This window comes from Corvus kubaryi, unplaced genomic scaffold (genome assembly GCF_017639235.1).
Source record: "Corvus kubaryi isolate FWS band 111438036 unplaced genomic scaffold, C.kubaryi_AGA036_p1.0 split1-131, whole genome shotgun sequence".
Taxonomy (NCBI): domain Eukaryota; kingdom Metazoa; phylum Chordata; class Aves; order Passeriformes; family Corvidae; genus Corvus; species Corvus kubaryi.
Genome location: NW_024582073.1, coordinates 13,295,828 through 13,309,482, shown reverse-complemented (window position 1 = coordinate 13,309,482; position 13,655 = coordinate 13,295,828). Strand labels below are relative to the sequence as shown.

Below are 13,655 nucleotides of genomic sequence, written 5' to 3'. Positions count from 1 at the left end.
CTCTGCTCTGACTCAGGGAAGTACAGGAAACAGGTTCGGAATGTGACTCCTTAAATTCATCCATTGGAAGAAAACAGTCTCCTCCAGCAAGTCTTGAGATGTACCAGACAATTTCTCCTCAGAAAGTATCGCCAGAAGAATTCTCACTTGAGGAATCATCTACGGGAGACTCCTCTTCTCTAACTGCAGATATTTCTAGGGGCTCTCCTGACTGTGTAGGCATGGCAGAAACTAAGAGCATGATCTTTAGTCCTGCAAGCAAAGTTTATAATGGAATCCTGGAGAAGTCTTGCAGCATGAACCAGCTTTCAGCTGGGATCCCAGTCCCAAAGCCTCGTCACACCTCATGTTCTTCAACCGGCAGTGATAGTAAACCCAGCCATGAAGCTGCTTCTGTCCCTAGGATAAGCAGCATCCCACAGGACCTCTACCAGAATGGTGAAAAAAGTAAAAAGCCATCAAAAATAAAAAACCTCTTTAAGAAGAAGTGTAAGTGAGGTGGGCAGAAGAAAACCTATAGTAATGTTATAAGAACTCTATTTTTTAGATCTTTAGGAATGTAATTCCATTTGAGCATTCCAGACTGGATGCCCTAATGGAATACTCTGTAGGTCACCTATATTTAATGACTGTACTGTCAACGGTCGTGCCAGCTGTCAATGAGAAATCATTAAAAAGTTCAGACAGTTTACATAAATTTCTGCCTATTTATTTCTTTATTTTTTTAGTTTGTCTTTTTCAGGTTTGTTTCTTTTTTTTTAATTAGTTTTGTTGGGCTTTTTTAAGTTTATCCATAAACCATTTTTAAGCCACTTTGGACTCCTAAGCTTTAATGGACTAGTAAGCCTTCCTGGGCTTGCCAAAGTTTCTTGTTTACTGGAGCATCTTCCTATCTTTCCATAGAACTAGGACATTTATCTACTGGACTTTAACATAAATAAAAGAAGTAGAACTAAATGAATTGCACTACTGTTTTACAGACTGGAACAGTCTCTGCAAGTGAAACTGAAAGACTTGTATTTGACTGAGAAGATGAATCTTTTCACTTTTAGATCTTTTGGGGTTTTTAAGTAGAATTTAGCATTTCTAATTGACTTGATTTCTGGAAATGGAAATGTCATGCTTTTATTATGGGAAGCTTTGTTAGATGCATTTATTATTAGAATGGTTCAAGTCCTGCTGTAAAGATCATTTTTTTCCCAGGACTTTCACTGTGATTTTAATTCACTGCAGGCTGTATGACAAACAAAAAAAAAAAAAAGAAAAACACAAAAAAAGAAAAACCAGTAATTTACCAAGAGAACAGGCTCTTGATTCCTTATGCAAGATGGTTGTGAAACTTTACTGAAGACTGAAAAAAATTCACCCTTTCAAAATGAGGAGGGGGAATAGTAGCTTTTGTTTACAGATCGACAGATAATGGACATTTGGGTTGTGAAAGTTTGTACTGTGGTAAAGATAATAAATTGGAAACATTATTGTGCTTCGGAATGTTCCAATTTTAGCTGATGCTTGTTTCAGACATGTTTCAGAGGTCCTGTTAATTGAAAGGTGTCGTAGGCTACATTGCTTATGCTTACTGCTGTGTATAAGTTATATTTTTTGAATTAGCTATTATTGTCTTAATGTCCTCCTTTTGTAAGATTTCATACACTTTATTTTTGTATAGTTTGAAGATTTAGCTGTTCAGAGATGTCTGAAGTAAATGGTATAATTTTATAATGCATACTGTTATACTAACTCATAATTTTAGATATAAAGATAGATATAAATGTGAGATGACATACTTCAGATAAAAGCAATTTTTGTGAAGCTTTTATAGGGAAAGATGAAATTACTGTGAGGTAACAAGAAAGCTTTCTTAGGGTAGCAGTAGCTAGTTCATCAAACACATCTTTTTATTTTTTTTAAACAGTTGGAGAAAAGAAATGTACTGCTTAAGCAACAGTGCCTTTTATTCAGTTTGAAAATGTTAATACCGAGCAGGAGTTTCTTCTGAGGTACATTCCAAAGAAATATTTCCTGCTCTAGTCAACACAAGCAATTTACCCAGTGATGACTAAGCAGTCTCAGATCTTCCATAGGGGTGTTCTAGTTGCCTCAGTAGCAGGTGCCAATGCCAGGGACTTGTGATTAGGAGCTCACTTCTTGCCAATATGTCTGTGATGTACTGTATGAAAGAATTATTTCACTGACTGCCTAAATTTTTTCTAGTAAGGAGCCTTCAAAGCCTGTAGCTAATTGAAATCAAGTGATAAGTGTCTTTTCTATAATTTTCTATTTAGGTTCTACTGTACATACCCAATGTGTTAGTTCTCTTCTCAAGAAGTGGTGGTGATTTTAACAGCAGATTTGCTGTGGTTAGTGACACGGTTGAAAGAGAAGGGTTATAAAATCGGGTGGAGACCTTACATGTGCAAGTACTTTAAATGTCCTGGTACATTGGTTAATTCCTTAAGAGAACAGAAGTAATCCAAAGTTTTATTGTCTAACAGAGACTGATTGTAGGCCATCTATGCAGAAAAGCATGGGACAAATCAACTGTTTGATAAAGTCTGGAGAAGAAAAAATTGTTGGAATAGAAAATAATGAGAACATAATATTGTTCCATTATTCTCTGAATCATCAGATTGAACAGCTGTAGCTGTAGTAATCAAAATGGTCTCTTTGAACGAAGATTGTACACTCAGTACGTGGCAGACAACAAAAAGCAGCGATGAAAAAAGACTTGTGCTGAAGAACGACCTCAATGCTGAGCCTTCAAGAGCTGTGGTTTAAAGCCTGATGAAGTACTTGAACATCTACAAAGGGAACAATTACTTTTATGCTAGTAGGGAACTTATTGTGCCTCCCAAACAATGTGGAGAAGACTGCTACCAGAAAAATCTTGATGCACTTGAAGGCTAGAGCAATAATTGAGTTTAAAATAAGATCTGGGACTGGATAGTAGATCTTGGTGTGAGATTTGAGTAACTGTGTCTCTTTCATTACCAAAAAAGGTGAAGTGGCATATTGGTACTGGAGAGTAAATATTTACACATGGAAAAAAATCTGGTACTGAGGAGTGGGAGGGCAGCACTTCTTAATTCTGATATCAAAATTGGGCAAACTCAAATGCTGAGAAGCCAAAACAGACAAATTCAGTTTTCTGTAGTAAGTATAACTAAAAAGTGAAATAGAGGAGCTATTGAACTCTTCACTGGCTGAGAGTTAAAGTGTTTAATATCTTTTAAAATAATATCTTTTAAAAAAAATATAACTATTTTCTGGAAGTAGTATGTCATGATGTTGTACAAACAAATCAGATGAAATTATCATAGTGATCGATTTTGTCTTCAAAATGACAAACCTTTGGAACACAGACTACTCTCAACACTCAGTGTATCACCAGATGTCCTGTAACTTTATAGCTGCTTCTTAATAAGTGTTAGAGAACTAAAAGCTTAAATTAATACAATCAGAAGTGGTGAGTATTACATGTTGGAGCACAAACTAATTTTAAGTTAATTGAGTTTATTTATTATTATTTTGATAGGCCACTTGCATTTCTTGCCGTTTAAATTTGTCCACAGTGTAAGTGGCTTCCACTGCTCCTACTGCAGCTACTGCGGAAATTCCCGTCTTCAAATAGTTCGAGTCATTTTACTGAGGGATGTTCAGAGCACTGGCCCTAAGGTAGATCTTCACTGGCAGTTATCAAATCCAGTCTTAGTGTTGAAGTACCTGGCACATATCCACACCTAAGAAGTGACACAATTTGCCTCAAAAGGTTCTCTGTTCCGTTTCCATTTGCTAACAGCGTAACTTGAACTTGCTGGCAGTCAGTGAGTCCAGCCAGCATTCCAACCACGAGGATTCACAGGACATATCAGTCACTTGAGACAGTCATCTAGTGTCATTAGGGATTGGTTTGTGGATTTTTTGTTTTTGGGTGTTTTTTCGCTTTTATAGCTAAAATCCATGTTCTATTTTTAATTTTCTGGTATTTCACAAGATGAGGCTCTTTGCTTTTTAAATATTTTGTTAGAGTACTTTGTCAGGACAGCAGCTCCTTTGTGGAAATTACCTAAAAGACTTCTCCCTAAAGAGGTTGCTGTTTAAGTCACTTGTAAAATGAAGAAGTGACAAATGTATGGTTCTATATAAAGAAAAAAAAAATCCCAGTTCTTCCAAAACTAAACAAACCCAAACCTTTCCACAATTCTTACTAAAGCTATATGACACTTGATTACTAAAAGCCTAAAAGTTTTAGGAAGGGCATTTTCGTTGCCATGGAGAATGCTTTTGGCCAGTTTACATTGCATTTAGAGATTAAAACAGTTTGGTTGTATTTGGGTTTTTTGGTCTTTCTTTTCGGTCAGTTCCCCTCCATCCCTCATCCCCCGCAGCTCAGTGATGGACCTTAAAATTGTTCATTGACAGTTCCAGGCATATGTCAGCTTTTCTTCCCTCACTGGTACCTAGGTAGCAGATTACCCTCTATTTCCTGAGGGGCAATTTGCTGAAAGAGGAAAAATTCTCAATCATAGTCCAAGTAGTAATGTTATAGTTCCTTGTTTGGAAGCCTAGAAGATGATGAAGCCAAGAATACTTGATTTCAGTTTTCTTATGATATTTATGGATGCCAGCTGGAGTTAGGCAATAATTTACAATTGATTGAAAGCCTAAAAAGATAAATCTAGTTGGAAATCAAAGCTTTCAAGATTTTGCCCTTTTGCTTCCCAGTATATGGGAACATGGCATGCACAGGAGGGAAGTGAGCTAATTAGTATTTCTTATACCACCAGCTCTTAGAGTTTCAGAATAGTTTCATTCCATTTCCATGATACATTGCTGGAGAGGGATTACTACCTCACCTTCATAATGTATACAACGAATTTTTTTTTTTCTCATTTAATTTCAAGCAAATTTACGAGCAGTGGAGAATGTAAATAAAATATTTTTTTAAGCCAAATAGAGGAATTACTAGTTGTTGGACCTCTTGTCTATTTGCTTATCTCCTCGTGCAATATGTTAAGTAGGGAGAACACATTTTTCTGTTCTAGTTGCTCTCACTAAAGGGGTGTGTTACTATCTCATGTTTGAATCACTGCTCCGTATTGCTTGTAGGCATTTTAATCCTGGATGTTGCATCTTCAGTGGTTTGTGGTGAAGCCCACTGTGTCTGATTGAGTCTTAAGTGCTGCTAACATTTTCTGCTAGTGACACAGATGTTGGGATAACTAATAACCAAAAATTGCCTGCAGAGTTTGGCTGCCTGACAGTGTATAAATGTTCAGGTAACCCTTCTTCGAGGTTTCAGTAGCAGTTCAAATGTGTCATACAGGTGTTCAACGGATAGTTTTTGGTTCCAGCCCAGTACAGATGGTGTTTATCTGACTCTCCACTTAGTTCTCTGTTGCATAAATAGAATGCACCAATTCATATAAATGGTAACAATAATAACCTTTAAACTGTTATTCCTGGGTGCTCTTGCATCTGGCATTGCTTAAGCAGATGGCAGTACTTACCAGTCCACTTTAAGCATTCAGAAGTAAAGTAGATTAGTGTTATCTTTTGTTTTTCTTTACAACTTTGAATCTCAAGTTTACCAAATTGTGTGTGTGTGTGTTCTGTGTCTTTAATGCTTCACTGAAATGAAAGTGAGAAGGTTGTTTTCTGCTTAGATGTTAAGGAAAGCACATTCAAGCAAGGTAAAAAAAATGCTGCTTGCTCATTGGAGAGGATGAAAAATATTCAGACGTGTTAAATCTCCTCCTAAGGAGTACTCACGACTTAGATAGCTGGAGATAAAAGGTACATTCAATCTCAAGGCTTTCAAATCAGTAAATTTTTATCCAACAAAACCCCTCACTTTCTTCTTTAGGTGTACTCTTCAGGGCATTACCTTCTTATTTCTAATTTCTATTCTATTTTTCACCCAGCATTAAATTTGGTAGTTACAGTACTAACTGGAGTGATTGCCAGACCTCAGAGCAGTTTCAGATAACTTTCAGTAGCATGTCTTAATGTCAGTTTTGGTTTAATATGTGCTAAAGACGTCTGAATTAAAACTTTGTCCTTCACATTCCTTTTATTTTAATTCAACTCAGTTCTTTGTGATCCCTCTACTGTTAAAAAAATAAGCAGGTACTGATAATTGTTTAGAATACTACATTTTTTTTTTTTTCAGTTGGGGATTGCTAATAAATAAATGGTAAATAGTTGCCTTTTAAAGACTTGGTCTCAGTTGGATATTGTAAAAACACTGCTGTACTTCAGGGGAACTAGGTAGACCACTGGCTGGTGTAATTTGTATATGAGTGGTGAAGTTATCCTTAAATTATCCTTTGATTGTTTATTTGTGTCTTAATGGTGCACAATTATTTTCAGACTTGAATTAATTTAAAATTAAGGTCAGTATGTCCAACCCTACAAAAGTCAGTCTGCAGTTGTCAGCCATCACTCCATTCTTACAGAAATTAATGACAATCTTAAGTATTTATACTAGCTTGTTAGCTTGTTGGGTAGTAGAATGGATTCCTGTAAGTCTTCAGGTGGAAGGCAGAGAACTTCTGAAGTGAACCAGGTGTTCTGTGTTCTTTATCAGCTTTCAAATCCATCTCCCAGTAAGATGGAGTCTCCCCAGGGGAATGTAGATGTACTTACTGCTTGGAACATTGTAGTTAATTATATTTGGCTCTCTAATAACTTGCATGTGTGCTATGCTTGCTTGCTTTTCAATAGCTGACAAAATCTATAGGAGATCTTGGGAGTTTGTCTTAAAAAATTGCTGTTAAAAAAAAAAAGTCTGGCAAGAGAAATCTGTCAGGCTGTGAACTGAATAGAACCAACAAAGAGACCAGCTGTTGTCTAAAAGTATTGTTTAAATAATTCCTAAAGAAATGAATTGGGTAGCACGTCTATTTTCAAATTGCTCTCCTCCAAGCAACAAATATAATTAGAATACCCTAGATTTCAGCAAGGCTGTTTGGGAGATGTCTTGCCCTGTTTTTATTTTTAATTTAAATAACATTGAGTTGTAGTGAGTGTTCAGCATATTAATGCCTGACTTAAAAGATTAGCAGAATTTGAATGACTTGCATTGTTTTGTTTTATTAGCGCTTTATGAAAATGTAGATACTTGCATAAAACCCCTTGGATCTGGGTATGTTTTAATGACATAGCAAGAAGAGGACCAAGGCAAGTAAATATGTGCAAAATTTGAATCTTAAGATGCTTTACTGTTCTGGGAAGAGATGTTCTCCATGCAGATTCTGCTCTTCCTCTGTTTGCTCTTGGCTTCTGTTTGTTTTCGTTAGTTGAACTAAAATAAGAAACAAAGCCCTCAGACTGACTAGTTTCTGTCTCTAATATATACACTGTACTTGCTTTTAACCTCATCTATTGCATGTTGTTAATGCTGTACACAAATGCATTTGGAGTATTTCTTTGGTGTTGTACAGCATGATGCATTTCATTCCCTTTTCTAGTTTACCTCCCATTAGCTATATATTGCTTTACAACTGGAAAAAATCTGAATTTTGGGGAATTTAGTCTTGCATATAAAAATCCTTTTTTTTTTCCTTTTCTGTGAGTCTTATGAGAAATGTCCTCCTTGGAGAGTCTCAGACAGTATTTTCCTGTGTTTATTCATGTTACTTTGCTTTACTTTATAAGTGAAAATTGATTTTATTGATTTCTGATGTGTTGTTGCACTTAATGTTGAATAAATCTGACTTTCATTTTGAAAAGTGAAACTGTGTTAGTGAAAATGTTATGTAATTTTAATTGATCTTAGCCTGTTCCCTGAGTACATAAATTTTGATTTTTTTAAAAAAAATATTTTCTTGAGATAAGTTTTGTTGGTTTTGCTTAGGGTTCTGGCCAGTATTTCTTTTTCATGCTAGTATTAAAGTTTGACAGCAATATTACTGGGAAAGGAAAGGTGGACAGTTTTGTATGGCAACTAGGGTGCTACAGTTAGGCTTGTAAATCCTGAGTCTTACTGCTTTTGCTTCAAAGAGCCTTTCTGAGTTTAAGTTGCGTAACATTTTGAAGATTTGGGATTTTGGGCTTGTGTTGGGGTTTTTATTTTCCCTCTTTTTTTTTTCCTTCTGAGCAAGCTGAAAAGCCTTTCCGAGTGACTGCTGGAATAATATGTAGCCTTGTGATTTTGAGCATGAGGATCAGTTTGAGAGCCTGTGGCTCTCTACCAGCAAAAAAAAAAAAGTCCTTGTTGTTGTTTAATATTGCTTTTAACTTGTAGCAGCTGGGAGAAGGAAGAAGCTCAAGAAGAGCTTTTTCAAAGTGGCTTCTCTTGTAACCAAAAGTCCGACATATGTGGAGATGACAAGATTGTGGTGGGGTAAATGAGTGAGTGACAACACGGGTGAACCACAGGATCAGTGTGAATTATGTTTAGAGAATTTAAATTAGTTTTTTCCAGATAAAACTGGATACTGATAATTGAATCTGTATATAAATTATTTTCAACTCTAGTTGTCTAGTACAGCCCACTTCAGAAGCAATAATGTGGTGTGTGTGTGAGTTGGTCACTGGTTTCACTTCAATTTGTCCTTCCTGTTCTTTGATTAAACAGTGTTAACTGTTCATCAACGGGGAAATCATATAGGCTGGCAAAGCCTAAATCAGTATCTTCTCAGAGCTAAATTATTGGGAACCTGCTGTTAATTTCTCCTGCAAATGTTGATTTGAGCTATTACAGCATAGCTTATAAGAAATGTCTTATTTTACTGCAAGACTTGGCACCCAAGCAAGTGGAGCACAGAGCATTCTAATCCCAAAGGACATTACTGAGCTTTGGTTAATTAACAGCTTCAGCAAGCTGCTATGCAGTCAATGAAGTCAGGGTTTGATTTTTTTTTTTTTTCTGATGAACTGCTTTTGACTACAATTGAATCAAAGTCCATTGCCTTACCCTGCCAAAACTAGGCTTTTAAACTGATAGTTTTTTCAATTCCACTGGGTGATGGAATCACTTGTGAAATTCTATAGCATCGTGCTTTCCCTAAGTGAGATGGAATGTGAAATAGGGTTGAACTGGGACAGGTAATCTCCTGTAAGGTCCTTTGGGCATTTCGCTTTTCCTAGGCATAGAGTGTTCCTGGTTCAGTTGGTTCTGGAACAGTTTCAGAAAGGTCTACCATATACTCCCTGATACTTTGAGTGCCTTGTAAGGATGTGCTAGGTATCCACAAACATAGCTGTACAGTGGAAAATATTTCTTTATGCAATGAATTTATCTGTATTCAAAGAGAAGTTTAGCTGAATTTTCTGTCAGCTTAATGCTGCAGTACTTTTCTGTTTCAATTCTTCCTCTTCCAAGTTTCAAAGAGCAAGTTAAGTAGTTAAGTTCCAAAGGCCAGGTTTTGTCTTTATTCTTAGAGGTCTTATATTTCAGCCTGTGGCTGATCATATTCTGCAAGGCATTTCTGAACCTCATGCTAGATTTCCTGTTGTTATCTATACTACTAAACGACTCATCCTCCAGTTTTTCTCATCAGTTTTATACAGGAGATACTTAGCAATGAAGAAGTATTCCAGAAATTGTCACAATTACAGCCTGGGTGTGAAGGCAAGTGAACGCAAGTGTGGGTGAAGAAAGAGACAGGGGACAGGGGCACAGGAGAAGAAGGGGTATACCATGAATTGTTTGTACTCTGGAATGCAGGAGTCTGGAAGAATGATTGAAGGTACAAATTATGTATGAGGGAAGCTCAAACACAGACTATGTAATTGATACTATTTTGGAATTTTTTCTCCTCCCTTACTCCTGCTCTCATGAAACACATCCTTTTTTAAGGTGTAGATATAAGATTCTAAAGGGGTTGTCAATGGAAATACAGCTTTGTGGTAAAAAAAAAAAAAAGGTCAATTCTGCTTTCTGCTCAATCTGTAGTTGCATAAATTTTTTGTAGCAATTTTAGATATAGTTTGAGAAAGATAAATATCAGAAATAATATCTGATAGACCTCTGGAGATAAAATGTCATCTACCAGGAACACTCCAAGATAACTACCCTAAATATCTACAATGACAAAAACTCCCAGCAAACAAACCAACCAACCTCCCCCTCCTGACCCCCAAATTCCCCCAACCCTGTTGTGTTTAAAGTATTTTCTTTTTTCAGGTTGCTGTTGCCTAGTTGGAGCATACAACAGCCTGGATAACTGCAGTTTACATTGTCAGAGATTTTGAATAATTTGGAAGAAGTAGCAGAGACACAAGAAACACACAGAGTTTTGATAAAGTTGGCAAAGTTAATGTCTCTCCAGTACCTAATAAGCAAAGGGCTTCTGAATGTGGACTTTTTCTAACAAGGTTCCTGTCACTTTGAAGAGTTCTTGCATTCATGCATTTAGACATTACCTGGCCACAGATGTGCTTTAAGTCTGTAGTTTCTGCTTTGATGTATGACTTCTGATTTGTAAACAGTAGAAGTTCCAAAATTAATTTGTAAAAGTTAAATATCAATTTCAAAACCCTCAGTTTAGAAACTTCTCATAGAAAAGAATACACCCTTTAAAGACAAATTTTCTGGTATAGAATAACTAAATATAATAATTGGTTGTGTGTTGGTGATCTTGATTTCTTTCAGTCAGCTGCTCAACCCATCAGTCCCAGCATCTCCTTTGACATGAAGTTATGTTTTGTAGTGAATCTGACTTTTGTCTTGTGTAATGCAATGCAAAGGTTCTGCAGTGCAGTGTATGGTCTTCAATGGACTTCTGCAGCCTCCAGTGCCTAAAGCAGGTCTGGGACAGCTCTGCTGCTTTGCTGTTGGCAATGTATCTCCTCATCCTACAGGCAAATCTAAGGCTTTTAAATTTTTTTCAGGGTTTTTTATTGTAATTTTGCCTTTTTTGAGCCTGGAATACTGCAGTCCAGGCAGGTCTGGCCAGAGCTACTGTGCATTGCTAGTGATTGATCATGTGTCTGAGAGAGCTGCTGTAGCTACTCAGTACCTTTGCTAATATTAGCCAAATATACTAGTTGAGGCTCTGCAGGTAGTGGAGAAAATTCTCTAATTTCTACCTAAATCATGCCAATATAAATTAAGGAAAAGCCTTCAAGGAGCTCTAGTTACTGCAGTCTTGAATCAGGTTATTTTCTTGAAAAGAAAAAAGTTAGTACTATTTTATTCTGCAATGTCCCAAAATAGTGTGAATAAAAGGAAACATAGTAGTTCTTCTTAGAGGTCTGCAAACCCTTTTTTTGTGACAGTGTTCATGACATAGCAGCCAGGAATTAAGAAACTAAAAGGAGTGATGTGTTTGCATGCCTGATAGGAACAGTGAAGGCACTTTGTTAGATTTTTCAGTCTTTAATTTCATTAAAGATGGAATGTGCATAAAAAAATGTACAAGAGCAATTAGATGATTAATTTTGATAATATCAACTACTTTATCCTGTAGAATGCTCTAGATGTAGTTTAGATGTCAGGAGAGAGACTTGGCAGTCTTAAGTAGAATTTGGTGTTGAGCTGCTAATCAACTTGAATTTGCACAACTTTGGGATTGGATGGGTGCAAACACAGTGATAAAGACACTTACAGTGTGGCCTGTTGTGCAAAGTAATCATTAGCTGCTTGTAATAGTAATTTCGCTTGTAAGAGCTAACTTTGCTCTTTTTGAGTCATCATATTGAGAGAGGTAATATACTCTTCAGCATTAAAGCAAGTTAAGAATAACACAAATGGGGCTCCTCCATGTTTCTGATGAGACTCCTGCCGTTCAGAGCCTCATTAGTAACATTGTATGGTAATAATTTGAGAATTATTTGGAGATTCTGTGTTTTAAAAATAAAGATCCTGCCCGGAGCACTGTGAAAGGGAGCTCCACAAAAGCAGAAACTCCAGCTGGCATTTTCAGTTAAAGGCTACAGACTTCCCCATGCCTTGTTCCTGGGTGTGTAGCAGAGAATACAGTTTTGCTACTCATGGTCCCCATTTTATCTAGAGCTATTGAAATCAAGCGTAGGATCCCCAATAACACATATTCATTCCTTTCTCTAGATTATCTTAAATATGCCCTTGGCCAAAATTGTGAATAATATTTGCCCCATGCTACTTACTTGCCATACACATCTGTAGGTAAATGTGGTGTCTTTTAGTTCCAGTGATCATCTTTTCTTTTTGGCTTCTGCCAAAACTGAACTATTCTGAGATTTGTATGGAAATAATTCAGCCTTCCTTGGCACTAATTTGCTGTAACAGCAAAGGCCATTTTGGATTTGTTATCTACTGTAGTTAAGAATTCTCAAGTGTCCTATTTTCCAGGGGATCTCAGACAAACCTGTTATCAAAGAGCTAAGATTGATTTTTTTGTTGCATTACAACTAAACATTAATTTTCTTCTTTTGTTCCAGAGGGAGGAGGGGGTGTATGTTTTCCATGTCTTTAAAGACACTCTCCATCTCCAAGCACTGTGTAAATTGGCATATGTTAGATTTTGAACATCAGTGGAGAAAGCAGCACTGTAATTCACACATTTTGGTTTGACAGGTTGCAAATATGCTAACATTCAACTTGTTGGTTACTATTGCTGCTCCTTTTCACAAAGGAAAATTAGTATTCACATTAGAGGATGACTTCTCTGCAAAGAATTACATAAACTAGGCAGACAGCTCCATTTCTTAGCTTTTTGTGAAAAAAACCTTTTACTTTTTACTCTATTCCCTGTCTGGGAGAAGTCAGACATTGATTTGAATGGAAAGGCTTGGAAAATAAACAACTAGTTCCCTCACTTTAGGTGCAGCCTGAACGCTGCCGAAACATTGGCGGTTTCCTGTTTTTTTTCTTCAGGGTCTTGCACGAGTGAGTGACTGTTTCAGCGCTGTGCTTATGACACAGTACATTCACAATTTTCCTAATGAAGATTTAGGGAAATCTGTGTGTCCTACTGGGATGCTTTTCTATATAAGAAGAGAGGGGATTGCAGCAGAAAGGGACACCTGCTTTGATCTGTACTGTAGTGTAGGGTGTAATTGGAGCAATGGACAATTTGGGGGACAGAGAATAATAGAAATGGCAAGAATTCAAAGATCACATTGGTATTACTTTTCAGGAAAATACTGTTGGATTGTGGATCTATAGTTGGAAGCCTCCTTGCTCCTTGAATTTTATAGCTTACTGGTATGGACACCAGAAAGATATATCAACACCTGTGGGTTTTAAGTTGGCTTAAAATACCATCCCATAAACTGGAAACACTTAAATTGTGCTCTATCAACTCACCACCATGAAATTATAGCTCATGCAAGTTAGCTTGGGAGTTTCTTCCAAATAATATTTTCCAATTAGATTATTACTAATGTTTCTGTTGCACTTCCGCCCCCCATCTCTGTTAGTATGATATGGTCAGCTTCTTGCTAAGTCCTGCTGGAAGTGCAACTAAAACCTTAATTATTGAATCTTTAACTGCACTTTCTTTCCACAACACTGTAGAACTGGGTTGTAGAAATATACAGAAAATGTCTATTGTGTATGAAAACACAAGCTGCAGTCTCACTGTGGAAGAACATAATTTATTATTACTTATATTCTGCGCTATTGCAAGTAATTTACCTGTCTTTAGAGGAAATGAGGTTGTGTGGTGTTTATTTCTCTGTTTTTTTTAGTGATAACACATAACAACAATGTCTTGCTCTGAACT

General features: G+C 36.6%; 1 protein-coding gene across 2 annotated transcripts in view; it reads left to right on the top strand.

Moving 5' to 3' along the window:
- STIM2 (stromal interaction molecule 2) overlaps nucleotides 1-7,739 on the top strand; it is a 71,620-nt gene extending 63,881 nt beyond the window's left edge. Inside the window, exon 12 of one of the 2 annotated variants that reach the window (XM_042053596.1) lies at nucleotides 17-7,739. In XM_042053596.1, the coding sequence (XP_041909530.1) occupies nucleotides 17-497 (481 nt within the window). In that variant the 3' untranslated portion in view covers nucleotides 498-7,739. The remainder of the gene's footprint in view (nucleotides 1-16) is intronic. The other variant, XM_042053597.1, reaches the window with a different exon arrangement.
- Nucleotides 7,740-13,655: the final 5,916 nt, after the last annotated feature.